This window comes from Trypanosoma melophagium, assembly GCF_022059095.1.
Source record: "Trypanosoma melophagium isolate St. Kilda chromosome Unknown ctg16segment0, whole genome shotgun sequence".
In the NCBI taxonomy this organism is placed as follows: domain Eukaryota; phylum Euglenozoa; class Kinetoplastea; order Trypanosomatida; family Trypanosomatidae; genus Trypanosoma; species Trypanosoma melophagium.
Window position 1 is genome coordinate 254136 of NW_027125144.1, and position 16914 is coordinate 271049.

At 43.6% G+C, this 16914-nt stretch overlaps 6 protein-coding genes across 6 annotated transcripts; all 6 read left to right on the top strand.

Moving 5' to 3' along the window:
- Positions 1-140: 140 nt before the first annotated feature.
- On the top strand, positions 141-3455 carry LSM04_000603 (Cation-transporting P-type ATPase; the record flags this gene model as incomplete). The annotated part of the gene is made up of 1 exon (XM_067337530.1): positions 141-3455. One exon carries the CDS (start codon positions 141-143, stop codon positions 3453-3455), a length of 3315 nt encoding a protein of 1104 aa, XP_067193457.1.
- Positions 3456-4141: 686 nt separating this feature from the next.
- LSM04_001905 (uncharacterized protein) lies at positions 4142-5170 on the top strand (the record flags this gene model as incomplete). The annotated part of the gene is made up of 1 exon (XM_067337532.1): positions 4142-5170. One exon carries the CDS (start codon positions 4142-4144, stop codon positions 5168-5170), a length of 1029 nt encoding a protein of 342 aa, XP_067193485.1.
- A 707-nt stretch (positions 5171-5877) lies between these two features.
- LSM04_005942 (uncharacterized protein) lies at positions 5878-6996 on the top strand (the record flags this gene model as incomplete). The annotated part of the gene is made up of 1 exon (XM_067337533.1): positions 5878-6996. One exon carries the CDS (start codon positions 5878-5880, stop codon positions 6994-6996), a length of 1119 nt encoding a protein of 372 aa, XP_067193557.1.
- A 779-nt stretch (positions 6997-7775) lies between these two features.
- On the top strand, positions 7776-13052 carry LSM04_004357 (Calcineurin-like phosphoesterase domain; the record flags this gene model as incomplete). Its single annotated transcript, XM_067337534.1, has 1 exon — positions 7776-13052. One exon carries the CDS (start codon positions 7776-7778, stop codon positions 13050-13052), a length of 5277 nt encoding a protein of 1758 aa, XP_067193528.1.
- Positions 13053-14872: 1820 nt separating this feature from the next.
- Positions 14873-15424, top strand: LSM04_009268 (uncharacterized protein; the record flags this gene model as incomplete). Its single annotated transcript, XM_067337535.1, has 1 exon — positions 14873-15424. The coding sequence occupies one exon, from the start codon at positions 14873-14875 to the stop codon at positions 15422-15424; it is 552 nt and encodes a 183-aa protein (XP_067193621.1).
- Positions 15425-16171: 747 nt separating this feature from the next.
- Positions 16172-16744, top strand: LSM04_007648 (RNA-binding S4 domain; the record flags this gene model as incomplete). Its single annotated transcript, XM_067337536.1, has 1 exon — positions 16172-16744. One exon carries the CDS (start codon positions 16172-16174, stop codon positions 16742-16744), a length of 573 nt encoding a protein of 190 aa, XP_067193593.1.
- Positions 16745-16914: the final 170 nt, after the last annotated feature.

Sequence of the window (16914 nt, forward strand, 5' to 3'; positions counted from 1 at the left end):
AAAAGTGACTTAAATATTAGTAAAAGTGAAAAGTAACCAAAGCCAAACGACAGACAAGGTATTGTCCTCATCGATTCTATCTCTTTTCCCTGGGGTGATAAAAGATATAGATACACCTCGGTACACCATAGTAATAGAATATGCTGTCAACAGGTGTTAGCGCCTCCTATGGCACGTGCGACGACGAAGAGATGAGTGAAATGATGCAGCGGGCCCGTCTGGTAGAATCAATACAACGGAGTGTCGCCGCCCGTGTACACGTGGCAGGTGGCGAAAACGTGGGGGAGTCCATTCAGGCAGACCTGGAAAACATCTTTGCCCGTGCGAACGAAGGGATGCCACTTTATGAGGAACTGGGCGGTATTGAGGGAATTGCCACCAAGCTCCACACCGATCTGAGTGGAGGCATCCGTGCCGAGACTGTAGGGCAGCGTCTTGCAGTCTTTGGCAAGAACGAACTGCCAGAGGAAGAACCATTGACGTTTTGGCAGATTTACAAGGCAGCATGGAGTGACCACATGATTCTCTTGTTAACTGGTGCCGCATTTGTGTCACTGGTGCTTGGACTGACTGTACCAGAGCCTGGTCAGGACAAGGTGAATCGTGAGACGGGGTGGATTGAGGGCTTTGCAATCATTGTGTCCGTGCTGATTGTGACAACGGTGTCGTCTGTTAACGATTACCGCAAGGAGCTGAAGTTTCGCCGGTTGACGGAGGAGAACTCTGCTGAACCCATGACAGTTATCCGTGACGGCCACGAGCAGACGGTTGACGTGACGGAGATTGTGGTGGGCGATCTCGTGGGTCTGGTTCCTGGTCTGGTGGTGCCCGTTGATGGTTTCTACGTGCGCGGGATCAGTGTGGTAATAGACGAAAGCAGCGTGACAGGCGAGAATGATCCGAAGAAGAAGAATGCTCAATCGCCGATTCTGTTGACTGGTACCGTTGTGAACACAGCGGAGGACGCGTACATGTTGGCCTGTGCTGTGGGTGAGAACTCATTTGGCGGGAAGCTGCTGATGCAGTCGCGGCAAGAGGGTGGACCTCGAATGACACCACTACAGGAGCGATTGGATGAACTGGCGGGATTGATAGGTCGCTTCGGCCTGGGCGCAGCTGTTGTTCTGTTCTGTCTTCTTTCAACAATGGAAGTATTTCGTGTAATTCGTGATACTGAGGTTTTGTACCCGAAAAAATTATTGGACTACTTCTTGCTGTGTCTAACGATTGTTGTGGTTGCTGTCCCAGAGGGTCTCCCGCTTGCGGTGACGATAGCACTTGCGTACTCTCAGAACAAGATGCAGGATGACAACAATCAGGTGCGTCGCCTGTGCGCGTGTGAGACGATGGGGAATGCGACGCAGATCTGCAGCGATAAGACTGGGACGCTGACGCAGAACGTGATGAGCGTGGTACAGGGCTACGTTGGGATGCAGCGCTTCACTGTGCGTGATCCTGGCGACGTTCCGACACCGATTTCGCTTGGGAACGTGCCTGCCGAAACAGAGGCACTGCTGATGGAATGCCTGTCGCTGAATAGCTCGAGCGAGAAGGTGGTGTGCCGCCAGAGCAAGGACGGAGCGCCGGCGCCGCATCCCTTCTGGCAGTGGAGGCCGGACAAGGGGAACAAGACAGACAACGCACTGCTGGACTTTGTTGATCGCGTGCTGATGCAGAACTCGGACCTGGAGGACTTCACGAGCCGCCCGCACCAGCGCCTGCGCCAGCAGTGCCGCTCGCACGGCTTCACGATCTTCCCGTTCACGAGTGAGCGCAAGTTCATGAGTGCCGTGACGGTTGGTGAGGACGGGCAGGTGGTGCACTACGTGAAGGGCGGGTCTGACCGCGTGCTGGACATGTGTGACCGTTACTTGACGGCGGCTGGGCAGGAGGAGCCGCTGACGGAGGCGGCGCGGGCGAAGATCGTTGTGCAGATCCGCTCCCTCGCGAACGACGCGAACCGCACGATTGGCGTGGCGTACACCCGCATGGACGGCGGTGCGGTTCCCGAGGAGGAGCCGACACAGCCGCTAGTGTGGCTGGCGCTGATGGGCATTCAGGACCCGCTGCGTGCGGAGGTGCCGGAGGCGGTGCGGAAGTGTCAACATGCCGGCGTGACGGTGAGGATGTGCACGGGTGACAACCTCGACACGGCGATTGCGATCTCGCGGCAGTGTGGCATTTACAACCGGTTGCGTGGGGACGTGGCGATGACAGGGAAGGAGTTCCGCAACCTCGTGTATGACTCATATGGCAATGATGCAAACATGGAGAAGTTCTGGCCTGTCCTCGATCGCATGGTTGTGATGGCGCGCTCGCAGCCGCTGGATAAGCAGCTGCTGGTGCTGATGCTCATGACGCGCGGTGAGGTTGTGGCGGTGACTGGCGACGGAACGAATGACGCCCCTGCCCTTCGGCTGGCTAATGTCGGCTTCGTGATGCGCAGCGGAACTGACATTGCCGTGAAGTCTGCGGACATTGTGCTCCTTGATGATAACTTCCGCTCCGTTCAGCGTGCCGTTGTCTGGGGACGAACTGTGAATGACAACATTCGCAAGTTCCTTCAGCTGCAGTTGACAGTAAACTTTTCGAGTGTCGTGTTGACCTTTCTGGGAACGTTTTTGTCTTCTACCAATACCTCCCCCCTCTCCACTGTGCAGCTATTGTGGGTGAATCTGATCATGGACACACTTGCGGCTCTTGCTCTTGCCACAGAGGAGCCAACGGAGGAGTGTCTGAATCGCGGTCCCACGTCTCGCAAAGCCCCTCTTGTGTCAAATCGTATGTGGTGCAATATCGTAACGGTTGCGACTTTTCAGGTTGTGAGTGCTCTTCTTGCGGAGAAGTATGGAAATGTATGGTTTGACGCGACAGGAGTTGAATTGCAGACCATAACCTTTAATCTGTTTTTACTCTCTACCATATTTCACATGTTCAATGCCCGTAAGCTGCATGAGGAGCTGAATCCATTTGAAGGACTCTGGACTAGATCAAGGGTTTCTTTGGGTATTATTTCCTTCTGTTTTGCGTTTCAAGTGTTTGCGGTGCAGGTGCTTAAAGACTTTATGAGGGTTCGTCCACTACGTGGGGATCAGTGGGTTGCTTGCTTGGCTCTTTCTTCTCTTACGCTTATGTTCGGTGCGGTTTCACGTCTTATACCGATAGAGGAACCTGTTTACCCGCATGACACTCCCATGGATGATCTTGAACCAGAGGCGAGACGCGTAGCGATAAAGTTGGCAGCCGATGTCGCACGTCATGCTACTTCAGCCGATGCTGGTGAACACCTTAAATTGGGCAAGAAGTTGTTGGCTAGGGCGATGTGGCAGCAGGTACGTGAGCGGCATGTGGCGGAGAGAAGTATAAACGCATTCCGCCGAGCCCGTCGTGACCGCGATATGCATTCAAGTGTTAGCAGGGATATATACGAACGATTATGTACCGCTATGTATTAAGAATTTTCTTTATTTGGTGTAATAGGAAGAACGTATTGTGCTTGAGTGCCTCCTGAGCCATTACTTGGCCGCATTTTAATCAGGTCCAAAAATATGACCTGATAGGTGTTTCTTTTTTCTATAGAATGCAAAGAATTTGACGTGTATGTACGTTGGAGGGAACACAGTATCTTTGAAAGCAAAAAAAAAAATTGAGAAGAAGTCCATTAGGAGAAGATAGTAAAATAGTAATAAAAAAGCTTCATTGCATAATTGCTGGTGTCTTTTTTTATGTGAATGCTTTGGTTGTTATCTTCTATTTTTTTCTGTTTAGCAGTTACTAATAATTGTTTTTTTTTCCTTGGCTTGCAGTTTTCTTTCTTGTTTTCCTTTTTTTGTTTTATGTGTCCATCTTTTTTTCTTTCTCTGTCTGTCTATATGAATTTGTTTCTTGTTTCTTATTCTTTTTTTTCCCTTCCTGTATTGCGTTCTCTGATTAGGACTCACGACTGGAGTTTGAGGACGGGAAGAGGAAATACTGGCTAAAGTAGATATAACCCAAACTTACACGTACCGAAGCGAGGAATATAAATAGAGGTAGAGTTTCGCACACATACCCGTGGAAAGGTAGAATAAGAAAGAAAGAAAGGGTCCCCTACAAACAGATCCCTATACTTTTATTTTATAAAAGAAATAAAAAGCAGAACATGTCGGAGGGACTTTTGACGCAGTGGCGGGATCGTGTGGTGGAGGCTGAGACGGAAATAAGTGTGGTGCAGGAGGACATCACAGCACTTGTGAAACAACGCAAGGAGATCAAACAGGATATTGCCCGATATGATAAACTCGTACAACGCGAGAAACAGGAAATGCTAAAGCGTCTGGAGGAAGTGGAAGCGCAGGCAGAGGAATTGGAGGGATGTTGTCAGAAGACACTTCAGCACAAGACAGAGGTGGAGGAGTTGTATGTGAAGACATTGGACAACTATGAATCTATGCATGAAATTGTTAAGGAGATTAAAATGGATGAGCAACGATTACAACAGCGGGAAGATTTTGAGGCAAAATTACAAGAGGAGAGTTTATTATGGGCAGAAGAGGAACATGGTCTCCGTACAAAGCTTAACGCCTTACAAAGTTCCCTTAAAAAACAGCGAAAACAACAGCAAGAGGAAATAACTGCACTGGAGACCGAACTTGCTGCAGCTGAAATACAATTGCAAAAAATAAAATCTGAACGTCAAGGGGATCAACAACAACAACAACAAGAACTCTTACTACACATGCAAAATGTTAAACACAGCCGACGTGGTACTCCAATCCTAAATACACGTGATGCGAGTCATAAAGAACAGGAGTTTATCTCTGCGAATGCATCTTCTAGCGTCCCAACACGTCAACTCCGTTCTTGCCTCAAAAATAGCAACAATTCCATGTCAAACGGTCCTAATTCTTACGATAACAAGGCTCAGATAGGATGCAATAATAATAATAATAATAATAATAATAATAATAATAATAATAAAATTAACAACACCTTCAGTGGTGGCTCGGTACAACATTGTCAATCAGCCCCTGTATCAAGAGCCACTTCACAAGCACTTGTGGCAGGCGAAGGCAATGGTCTAACTCTCCCACCTGGTCTTACCACACCTCATCGTGCATATTCATATGTGGCTGGTAAGAAGCCTGGAAACAGGAAACGCGAGGTTCTTGGTGACTCGACGAACCTCTAGAAAAAGAAAAAAAATAAAGAGAGGCATTATTTTGACTTCACTTTTGTTTATTTTTCACTTTATAGTTAGATGCACGTGGTACCACAACCTCTTTATCTGCTTCTTCACTCACACTTTTTCTTCTTTATCTCTTCTTCCACGTTTCTATTATCAGAAAATAAATAATCATAAGGATATAGGGAGAGAGAGAGAGAGAGAGACAGTTCTTTGTATATATATGTCTGTGTGTATGTAATATGCGGGTATGGGGAGACTTGATAGAAGTGTAGATGGAGAACGTTATTAGATTTCTTCTACACATATGGTCAGTGTTACTATTTTTTTTATTGCTTCTTTTTTTTCTTTCTCCTCAGATATTTCATTCCTATGATGTGTGTTTCACTTTTACTCTTAACTTTTGTGATGGGTATTTTTCTTTTCTTTTCATTCATTACCAGCGACATCGAAGTTATTCTATTATTTCCTTTTCTTTGACATTTAATCTCTCTTTTATATGGAATTATATCAAAAAAAAAAAAAAAAACACAATTACACAGGGAAATTGACACCAATAGGCAGAAATATAAAGCAGAAGACAAAAAAAAATCAAAATCAAGATCAAAATCAAAAGTTCAAGAGCAGACGGAAGAAGGCTTCCCCACCCCAAAAAGAAGATCAACACAAAAAAATTTAAATAAATAAAGAGGTGAAATAAAGCTTTAAAAGTAATGCTTCTTCGTGTCCGTGGCAACGGGGCATCTCCTGAGAACTCACAGGCAGCGTTAGTATTCTTGCGTGGATTTCGTCTGACAAACACTCGACCTCCATTGGGCGAGTATAAATCTCTTACTGGGACACGTCCATTAATTTATTCACATTTTCCTGTTGGTATTCAGGTCCCATCAGCCACAAATGATGCGGATTTAAGTGCACAGCTGCACCGAACTGTATGGAAAGAAATATGGAATATGTACGATATTGTATACGATGAACTGTGTTTGTTCCCAGAGTCAGTTGTCATAACTAATTTATTGTCTTCTTGTGGTAATACCAGTAGTAGTAGTAGTAGTAGTGGTGCTACTGAAACAGAAGATGTAGCGAATTTCACTCGCTTAACAGCACGCGATGGATCGCAGAGAGCTGTTGTTGTTACCCATTACTTTTCAGAGGATACTCTGCGAAATCAAGTTACAGGTGGGAAATTTAGTGTAATTGTATTGGATGTCTCTTTTTTGCCCTTAAAAGATGCGGCAACTCGTATTGCGGTGGAGGTGGCTTGGTTGGCGGCCTACGCCTCTATGGAAGGGGCATTGGATCATGTTTCATGGGTAGTGGTGCGTCTACCGTATGAGTGTGATTTCACAAACACGGATAAAACGAACTCGCCTCTTGTGCAGGAAGGTTTAGACTTTATTGGCGAGCACGTTGAATTACTCGTGCGAAGCTTCAAACAGAAAACGCAGGAGGATGGTGGATCTTCTGTATGTGTGTCTTTTATCGGCTCAAATCCCACCGCATTGCTGGAGAGACTACAACAAATTCGTTCGCTTCGTCCGTCGACGAGTGGTACAACAGTGAAGGAAGAAGAAGAAGGCGTGACTGTTTTCACTGGAGACCATCATCGAGAAGCACAAAAAGGACAAGAAAATGAAAAAGAAGAAGAGAAAAAAGAAAAAGAGGCTTTCTTTCATTCTCTTGCATCTTCGCTGGGAGTTCGTGTGACTCTTGATGTGGTGCCCTTAAAGAGTCTCCTTGAGGGAGGCGAGGAATCGTGGGATGAGGCGACCACGATAGAAAATCAGGTGTTGAATTTCTGTCCCTGTTGTGGTCATTGCGGATGTCACTAGAAACCCGTGAAACGAAAAGAAGAAAGAAAAAAAAAGAAGAAAAAGAAGTATGAAATAGCAAGAAAAACAATAAGAGGGAGAAGAACAACAAAAGAGAATGGAAGAATAAATAAAAAGAGAAAAACACAAGGGAAGAGAATAAAGAGGGATAAGGAAGCACAAATAAAAATAAATGCTTCTCTTTGCTTTAATTGCTGTGGGAAGGACCATAAAATGATTACAAAAGGCGTAAAAGAAACGGAAGAAAAAACCGTAACATCGTAGTGTGAACGAACTAAAAAGAAGTGTTCTTTTTTTTTTTCTTTCCTTGATGTGATATTCGTATTTACGTAATGCTATTCTTCTGTTATAGTTATTGAGAGGCGTTTCACGTTATCCTGTCTCTTTGGTGTTGCATTATTTTGACTTTGTCTCTTTCTAATACACATGACCTGCACTTTGTTACGGGAAAAGAAAAAAAAAAACAATGTTATTGTTCTTGTTCTTCTTCAGATAGTGAGCAACATGAATTGCAACAGCGACAAGAATAATATAAGTGATCGGGTCTGTGTATGAATGAATGTATGTGTGTGCATCCATGCTTGTATGCATACATATGGAGGTGTCACATTAAAACGTGAAACCTGTTTTTATGACTTATGCATTTCATGAAAATGATTATAAGAGAAGGAAAATCATAGTATTATGAGTTCCTTGGATCTATTTTCTCTTTTATTTTTATTTTTTATTTTTCCCCTCTCTTCTTTTTTATTTTATTCCGTAAATATAGGCTCTTGAAAATGATGCGCACTGCTGGAGATGCAATTGAGAGTTATCTCTCTCGCTATAGACTCCGCTTGTTAGTGGATGAATGGTTGGAAGTCGTTGCACGCACAGAACCAGAAGACCCTTTTGCATATCTCGTTGATCTCATAAAGGATTATACCCGTGATGGTCGTGGTTTGGTGACGTGCGAGAACAAGTGGTGTGAGATGGTGGTACCAGTATCTGAGTATGCGGCACATTTAAAGAGTTGCTCTGAAGAAGGAAAATGGATGAAATGTGCACGGTGTAATGTCCGAGTAGAAGCATCACATATGCAAGAACACAGACGGCATTGTAGACTTCACTGTTGTGCGTACTGTGGAGAGATGGTGGTACCAAGGCTTATGGGATTATGTCCATACAAGTTAAGAATGGATGTAGAACGGGCAAGAAGAAGACGCAATGATGCTAATAAGGCTCAGGGTAATAATAATAATAATAATAATAATAATAATAATAATAATAATAATAATAATAATAATAACGGTACTGGCGAAACCCCTGCTTCCCTAACTTTTCGTTCACCTATTAATTCTAATAAGCCAGGATCGGCACAAGAAGGCTCATCTTCAACAGGAGGCCCACTTTATTCACGTGTTCCTATGCGATTTCCAAGCGCCTTAAGGAATCGTTTAATTTGTTTTCAACAACTTTGGCGTAGTGCCACTGTAAAGGAGCGATTGCAGGACATAGCTTTTAAATATGTATGGGAGGCCTTGGAATTGTACCGTGAAAGACAAGCTACACGAGATAATATGTCTGTTGGCGGTACTGGAAAAAGGAAAGAAATACAATTGAGAGATTTTTCTCGTGTGGCAGGAGCAACAGCAGGTTCTATCTCTATGGCACAATTTGAATCAGTGGCAGAGACTACAACATCGGAAGAATTGGTTGATCTCGCAACGGCGGTTCGTATTGTGACAAATGCTATTGTTATTCTCGCCTCACGTCCACTTGTACAACGTGTGACAATTTCAGAAGGAGGAGATGTTGTGGTAATTGGGGATTTGCATGGTCAAATGAAAGATTTACGTGAAATTCGTGCACTTGTGGGAAGTCTTCCAAGTCGTCAACGTTATTTTGTATTCAATGGAGATTTTGTGGATCGAGGGGCAAATGGTATGGAAGTAATTTTGTATATTTTTGCACTTTTATGTGCATTTCCAGAGTTTGTATATATTAACCGTGGCAACCATGAAGATTCTCATGTTAACACAGAATACGGATTTGAAACAGAAGTATACAGCAAATACGGTTTGGAAGATGCAAAACATTTATTGGACTTGTTGGTTACCAGTTATGAGGCAATGCCGTTAATGACCGTTTTGGATGGCGCTATTCTCATTCTACACGGTGGTGTACCCCGATCTCCAATAACACTAGAACAAATTGATAAAATGTCTCGTATTCGCAATATTCCGGTCTCTGCACAAGCAACAGAAGAGGAACAAATTACGGCGGATATACTATGGAATGATCCTGTGGAAAAGTTTCGTTCACGTCAATTAGGACTTCGACATCAAGGAAATAATTGGCGTACCAGTAAACGTGGATGTGGAGTGGAATATCTCGCACCTGTTACAGAAAGTTTTCTGCGGCTCAACAATCTTAAACTGATAGTGCGATCACACGAAATGGTACACGCTGGATATGAACTTATCCACAATGGCAGATGTTGTACAGTGTTTAGTGCTTCTAATTACGCTGGTGTTTCAGGGAATCGTGCGGCAGTTGCATTGTTTCAAAAAGGTTCTCTTAATCCGGTTTTTCATACTTGGTACGTACGTGAAGAGGAGGTGGCTGATGGGGTGGTCTTGGGAAGCAAACTTATAATAGACCTCGAAGCCCCTGAAATCATAGCCAGCGAAAATGATAATGATGATAATAATAATAATGATAATTTTACTGATGCTAAGGCTGATGATACTAATTCTTGGAAAGAAAAAAAGGTCAAGAAAGCAAAAGAAGTATTAACTGAAGAAAAGAATGCACCCAAGGTGGATGATAATTTGAAAAATGGAAACCGTAATAGCAGAGGTAGTGCTTCCTCGTTAGATCTTGGTGTACCAATGGAGGGACAATTATTATACCGTTTGAATGTACTCAGAACCTTGGGAGAAATTATATATAGGAAACGTTATGCGTTACTTTCTGCCTTTGTTGCTGCAGATTATAAACAAAATGGTATTATCTTAAAGATTGAGTGGTGCGATGTTATGAGAAATGTACTGGAGATGGATTTGTCATGGTATTATCTTTGTCAATTTCTATCTGAACAAATAGAGGTGGATGCTGTATCTTGTGTGAGGTATGTACCTTTTTTGAAAACTTTTGGCGCACGTTTTTCACTGCAATATTTAAAACCATTTCAAGTAGCAGTTGTATGTCGTGTTTTTCAAGGTATGGATATGCCAGATGATTTGCTTTCTCGAATGCAAGATATGCATCCTTCTACTACCGTGTCTATTACCCATTCTACATGTCCATCTCATGCAGAAGAAGGAGGGGAAGTATCATGTTCACTAAACACAGAAACGCGTGGTTTAATAAAACATAAAAGTGATTCATCTAAAGGATACGAAGTGTTGACACCAACGACATCATGGTATGGGGATGCCTCACAAGATCGTAAACAGAGTAATGATGATGATGATGATTCTGATGGAAGACGAAAATCAGGAAGCGAGCAAAAACGAGGTGGACAATGTTATCCCCCTTCTGAAGATTGGAGGGATTATAAATTAAGCTTTAATACTTTTGTCACTACTCTACGTTCACAATCCAGTGTGGCTGCAGCTTTTGAGGATAATGTTATGTATGCAATGTTTTTATATTTTGACGTGAATGAGTGTGGACATGTTTTCCTGGGTGATCTTAATGATATTGTAGAGACTACGCTTGAAAAAGAAGAAGGTTCTGTCGAACTCTTAAGCTCTACTACCTCCTTCAATATGGGGTTTGGCTTTGGTACAAACTATGAGACAAAAAAGACAACAAATCTGTTAACAGATAAAGGTGCTAATAAAGATGCTAATGCTATTTTTCATGAATCAAAGACGAAGGAACCCATGACAGGTAACGTTGAAGAACTTCATCTCTCTTCACTTGTTATAGCATACAATGAGTCTAACCCAAATAGACGTAAATCAACGCGAGAAGATATAACACGGCATTCATCCACTGTAGATTCACTGAAATCGGATCGGACCATTGTCACTGAGGCGCTTTGGCTGTATCCAGCCCTTTTACGCCTACATGAGTACCTTGACTACGGTACATTGTGGTCACTAGCACAAGTCTTTAAGTGTCTCAACCGCACTAATGATGGCAAACTTACGTTTGAGCAGCTAAATATTGCCCTTCAGCTAGTTGGTCGACACATGCCTGAACCCTTTACCCATGAGCAGTGTCGATCTATATTTCGTGCCATTCGTGATGTTGGAGAAATACTCTATCGCAACCGCCATAATGAGTCCCTCGTGGATGTTCGCAGTGTTGGCTCCAATGAAGGATCGGTCCCGACCCCCTTCTCGGAGTCGCTCACGCCGCAGGCGGAGGCGGACGGGACTGGGATGGGGGGTCCCCCGGCGTACATCACCCCGGAGGAGTTTGTGGCGTTCTTCTCCGTCTCCGTGGCGGTCCCCCGCCGGCGTGGGTCCTTCAGCACGACCGACAGCAGCCGGACGATGGGGCCGGAGGAGGAGGGGGTCGTCAGCCGGCGGGGGGGCGGGCGATCGGCCGGCGGGGCGGCGGGGGTCATTGGGTCCATTGGGAGTGTGTCGAGTGGCGGGGCTCTGCGGGGGTGGACGGTGGGGGCCCTCGCTGCCCGCTTTGATGCCGGCGTCTCCCTCCCGCACGCTCTGCAGGGTCTTCTCGGCCTCACGCCGCCCCCGACCCCCAGCGGGGGAGTCGTCGCCGCCACCGACTCCTTCTCGTCCATCTTATCACCCAGTGGGAGTCTCTGGAGGGTGGCCGGTGAACAGCCACCACCCGCAGAAGGTTCAAGAGGAAGGGAAATTACCATGACAACGACCACTACCACCACCACCACAGCAACGACGACATCAAAGACCACCAGCAACACTACTGCCAATACCGCCGCCAACAAGAACACTGGCACTACCACCGCTAGTACCGGCAGTACCCCCACCACGATGACTAGTACAACATCGAAGGGACTGGCTCCAGCAGTGACACCGATAACGCCAGTGTCACCTCAAATCGGGGTTCGAGTGGCAGTAGGGCGAAGATTAAATGCAAGGAAAACGGTGTCAGAGAAGGCGGCCGAAACAGCATCACCTGCACCAGCAGCATTAACATCAGAAGAAACAGTACATCCAACAACTGGGCTTGCGCGAACGAAGACTCGTGCATTTAACAATAAGAATGTAACCAGTAGCAATACTCGGGTTAATGCTAACGCTAATACCACTAACATCACCAACACCAATACCAATACCAATACCAAGAGTAGAGCTAAACCCAAAACCATAATGAAGGCCAATCCTAACGCTTTACGAAGTGCTAGTACTAGTACTTCACTAAACCCGAATAGCTCTAGTACCTCAACAAGTGCAAATGCGAATAGTTCTACCCTGCCAAAGTCTAGAACGGACTCTAATACCAACACGAGTACTTTAGCTGGTGGCAATGCCAGCACTTCAAATCCAGGTAATACTAGCGCCTCAGTAAGTGCTAATACAAGCACTTCAACGAACGCTAAATCTGCATTCAATGCCAGTTCCACTGTCAGGGGACCACCAAATGACACTCTGAGATCTTCGCTCAATGCCAATCCTTCAGAAGCAACTGATAGCCCAACAAATATTAATACTAACAATGCCACTACAACTGGAAATGGAGCCGGTGGTGATCCTGGATCGTGTACGTCACAAGATGTCTTCTGGAAGGCGCGTGGGGCTTGCGGCCTAGCATCAGCTATTCGTGACGAGAACACACAGTCAACAAGAGGTAGTAAGGAAAACCCCCACACACGTGAAATCTTTGCAGCCTCATTACCACAAATTCACTCTGATGGAGTGCCCCCCACTCTGCCTCCAAAGGGAGTGGCCACGCCAACCAAACCTGAGCGTCCCAGAGGCCATGCTGCTAGTACAACAACAACAACAACTACAACAACAACTACTACTACTGCTAATCCACAAGAACAAAAAGAACTCCCACCTGTGCGCGGGGTTTTCACGAAGGGTACAACTCCAAAAACATCATCGATGTCGCAACATCAACGGTAGCAAGTCTAAGTAAAGATACGAATGCCTTCTCGTCGTATCCTTAGCTCTATCTAATTGAATTTGCATGGGAGAGATGCATCCTTTCCTATTTGAGTTTTTTTTTTGAAATACCTTTGTCATTTGCATTTTGATAGCCTCCCACCTAAAAGAACAAAAAGTTTACCTTTGGGAGGAAGTTATGAAGAGGCAGTAGAAAAAAAAAAAAAATCCATTTTCTTTTTTCTTCTCTTAAATACACAAAATTCCGTGTCCTTGTTGCAACTAGTGTGTCTTTGGAACAACTCACTCAGTTAGGAAAAAAGAGAAGGAACGAGTGTAAGCAGCACATTTCAAAAGGTGAAGAGGTAAGAGGTAAGATAAAAAAAGGTATCCATAACAGTTTTCCTTTTGATATTGATGTTGCTCGCTTTTCGCTACATGCACTTGATGGAAATATAAATATTTATACACTGATGTCTAGAAGTTATGCTTTTTTTTTCGTTTCTCTGTTTCATTTTTATTTTTATTTTTATTTTTATTTTCTACCCTACTCCCTTTTTGTGTTATTATTATTATTATTATTATTATTATTATTATTATTATTATTATTATTATTATTATTATTATTATTATTATTATTATTATTATTATTTTGTATTGTTCTTATGCCTCTTCATGCCTAATGATTTCCATCCTTCTTTTTTGTTCACCCTTTTCTCCTTCACTCGCCTTCTTTTTTATTTTTTATTTTCTCTGGACCTGTCTGCTACTCATCTCTTAAATTGGCAACGATAGAAATAAATTGTATCTGGAAAAATGAGAATAGTGGGAAGAGAAGCGGGGGAGAACGAAAGAGAAGGGGAAAAAGGTAGAAGAAGGAATTAAATGGTAAATAATGCATGTGAATTAATGGTGAAAGAAAAGAAAAAACAATGAGTAAAGACAAGAAAAGCGCACGAATAAGAAGAGAAACCTTGACGGACGAAATGCAATTCTGCTGTTTACAGGATTACAAATAATAAAAAAATAGAACAATTTTGATGTCCATTATTATTTCCTTTTTGTGTTCTAAACTTTCTTCTTGGCGTTGTAACGCATATTAAGATGTAGTATCTTTTGAGTTTTTTTTTCTTTCTTCCCTTTCTGATATTCAACAGCTTTGTGTAGTGGAATCAATGGATGTTAATTATGTGTGTATGTGTACGTACTAAGAGGAAAAGATAGAAACATGAACAAAACAAGTCGAAAAGTGATAACAGAAAACTATTCTGTTTGTTTTGTTCATGTTTCTTCTTAAACGGTATTTAATACTTACCATTCTTTTCCCTCTTCGTATTTTTCTTCTTTCCAACCTTTTTTTTTTCTTATACCCTTTGCAGAAATAATGATTTTCATTGTCTGCTTGACTATCTCCTGGAATACAATGCTCCGTAATGTTTTCTATTGCTTTTGTCATTTCACTGAAATCGAATTATTTACATACAGATACAGAGAGGTAGATACTGTGAGTACGTAAATAAATAAATAAATAAATAAATAAATAGATAAATATATACATATTTATTTATTTATTTTTATTGTAGTGTTTCTACTCTCTGTGATGTGTTGCCAATGATACGTTTTTTTTTTGTTCTACCTTCTGGTCTTTTTTTTTTAAATATACTCTTTAGTCTCTCTGCATAGTGGAGGAGAATACACACAGAAAGTCTAACAAGAAGGAGGAGAAGGGGAACCCCTCCAAAAAAGAAAGGTGTGAAACATACATACGCAATAGAGAAGAAAGAACGGAAGAAAGGAGAAACAGAACAGAAGAGAGAAAAACAAAAAAAAGAAAAAAAAAAATGAAGTCTGGAGAAAAGGCCAGGGGTGATGCGAACAACGTTGTGGAGAACATGAAGAGAAATACCGCGGCTGGCGATGGTGTCAGGAGCAGTAACACTGCCCATACTACCACTAGCATTGATATTAGCAGCAGTAGTGGCAAGAACAACACCTACAACACGAGTGGTATGAATAATAATAATAATAATAATAATAACAAAAACAATAAAAACAGCAGGTTCGGTGAAGATAGTCCTGCTGCTGTTTCTGGGCGTAGTAGTAGACTGACGGCGGAGACAAACGCCAATCTTCTGCGTGCACTGCGCACGAGTGAAGCGACGAATGACACGGGATACTCCACACTGCAGCAACTCGGCCGACAGCGGGAGTGCATTGGGCGCACTATTGAGAGTGTGGATGGCACTCGTGAGGAGTTGATGGGCGCCCGGCGTGTGATTCGAGATATTCGTCTGAGTGTGTACAGAGAGTGGGCAGTGAAGGGATTGGTGTTGGTAGTACTGGTGCTGCTGGATGTTATATTGTTTTATGTGAAGTTTATTCGCAAGCGGTGAGGAGGTGATGGGTATATGGGAATAACGATGAGGGGTGGGGAAATGGAGTGTATATCTGCATTTCTGCGAGTATACGGAAAGAAGGAAAGAAAGAGAGGCGAAAAAATATTTATATCCAATCAAAAGGGCAGATGTGGGGTGTTGTTGCCATCAATTATAGTAAGTGAAAGAATAATAAGAAGAAAAATAAGAAAGAATAGTGATTGAAGGTCGTGTGAATGAAACCTGAGAGGTGGGATGACCTTTTTTCTTTTTTTTTATGTTTGCATCTGCTGTGTTTTTTTTTCTTCTTTCTCTCTTTTTCGTATTTCTCTCACTTTTTTTCTTCATACCATCGCGATGGAAACCACATGTATCTGTGGAAGTTTTCTCTGGGTATATGTTGTAGTAATTTGCTTGTAATAAAGGCAAAAAAAAAGAGTGTCATTTTTATAGTACTATTTTTCTATCCATCTTTTATTCTGAGAGATTCTCACTGTGCATACAGATATTTGATCCATATTTTCTATTCTCTTTCTCTTTCTCCATATCTATACCATTACTCTTTCTCCCTTCCATGTCCCTATTTCTATCTATTTTTATCTCCTATCTATCTATCTATCTATCTATCTATCTATCTATCTTTATATATATATATATATATATAAAGCAGAAGGGTTACTTATCCGTACATTCCTGCAGCCGTTGTAGCAACCGCTAAGAGAAATCTAACCAAGGAAAAAAAGAAACCAAACAACCAAGGCAAATATGCGCAACTACAACAACTTCAACCGCGTCTGGAAGGCCCCTCGCCGCCCGTTCGAGAAGGAACGCCTCGATCGTGAAATGAAGCTCTGTGGACAGTACGGTCTCCGCTGCAAGCGTGAGATTTGGCGTGTGAACATGACACTCTCCAAGATGCGCCGTACCGCCCGTCTGCTGCTCACACTCCCGGAGAACCACCCACGCCGACTGCTGGAGGGTTCCGCCATCATGCGCCGCTGCCACGAGTACGGCTTCCTCGACGAGGAGAAGGACAAACTCGATTACGTGCTCTCACTCACGGTTCCCGACATTCTCGAGCGCCGCCTGCAGACGGTGGTGTTCAAGCACGGACTCGCCAAGTCTGTGCACCACGCCCGCGTACTCATCCAGCAGCGCCATATTGCCGTCGCTAAGCAGATCGTGACGATTCCGTCCTTCATTGTGCGGGTGAGCTCTGAGCACCACATTGCCTTTGCCGATGCCTCACCCTTCGGTAATGGCCGCTGGGGACGTGTGAAGCGTGTGAAGGCGAAGGCCGCCAAGAAGGCAAAGGCCGGCGGTGATGACGATGAATAGAGAGAGAAGAGAATGGAAGAGAAGAGAAAAAAGAGTGAGTGAAATGCGGAGAGAAGAGAGGATGTGAGAGTGAGGGAGAAAGAAAGAAGGAGGAGGATAAGGAACTATGTGAGAGAGAATGTATTTGGAGCATATATATATATATGGAAGGGGGGAAGACGATAAATGAT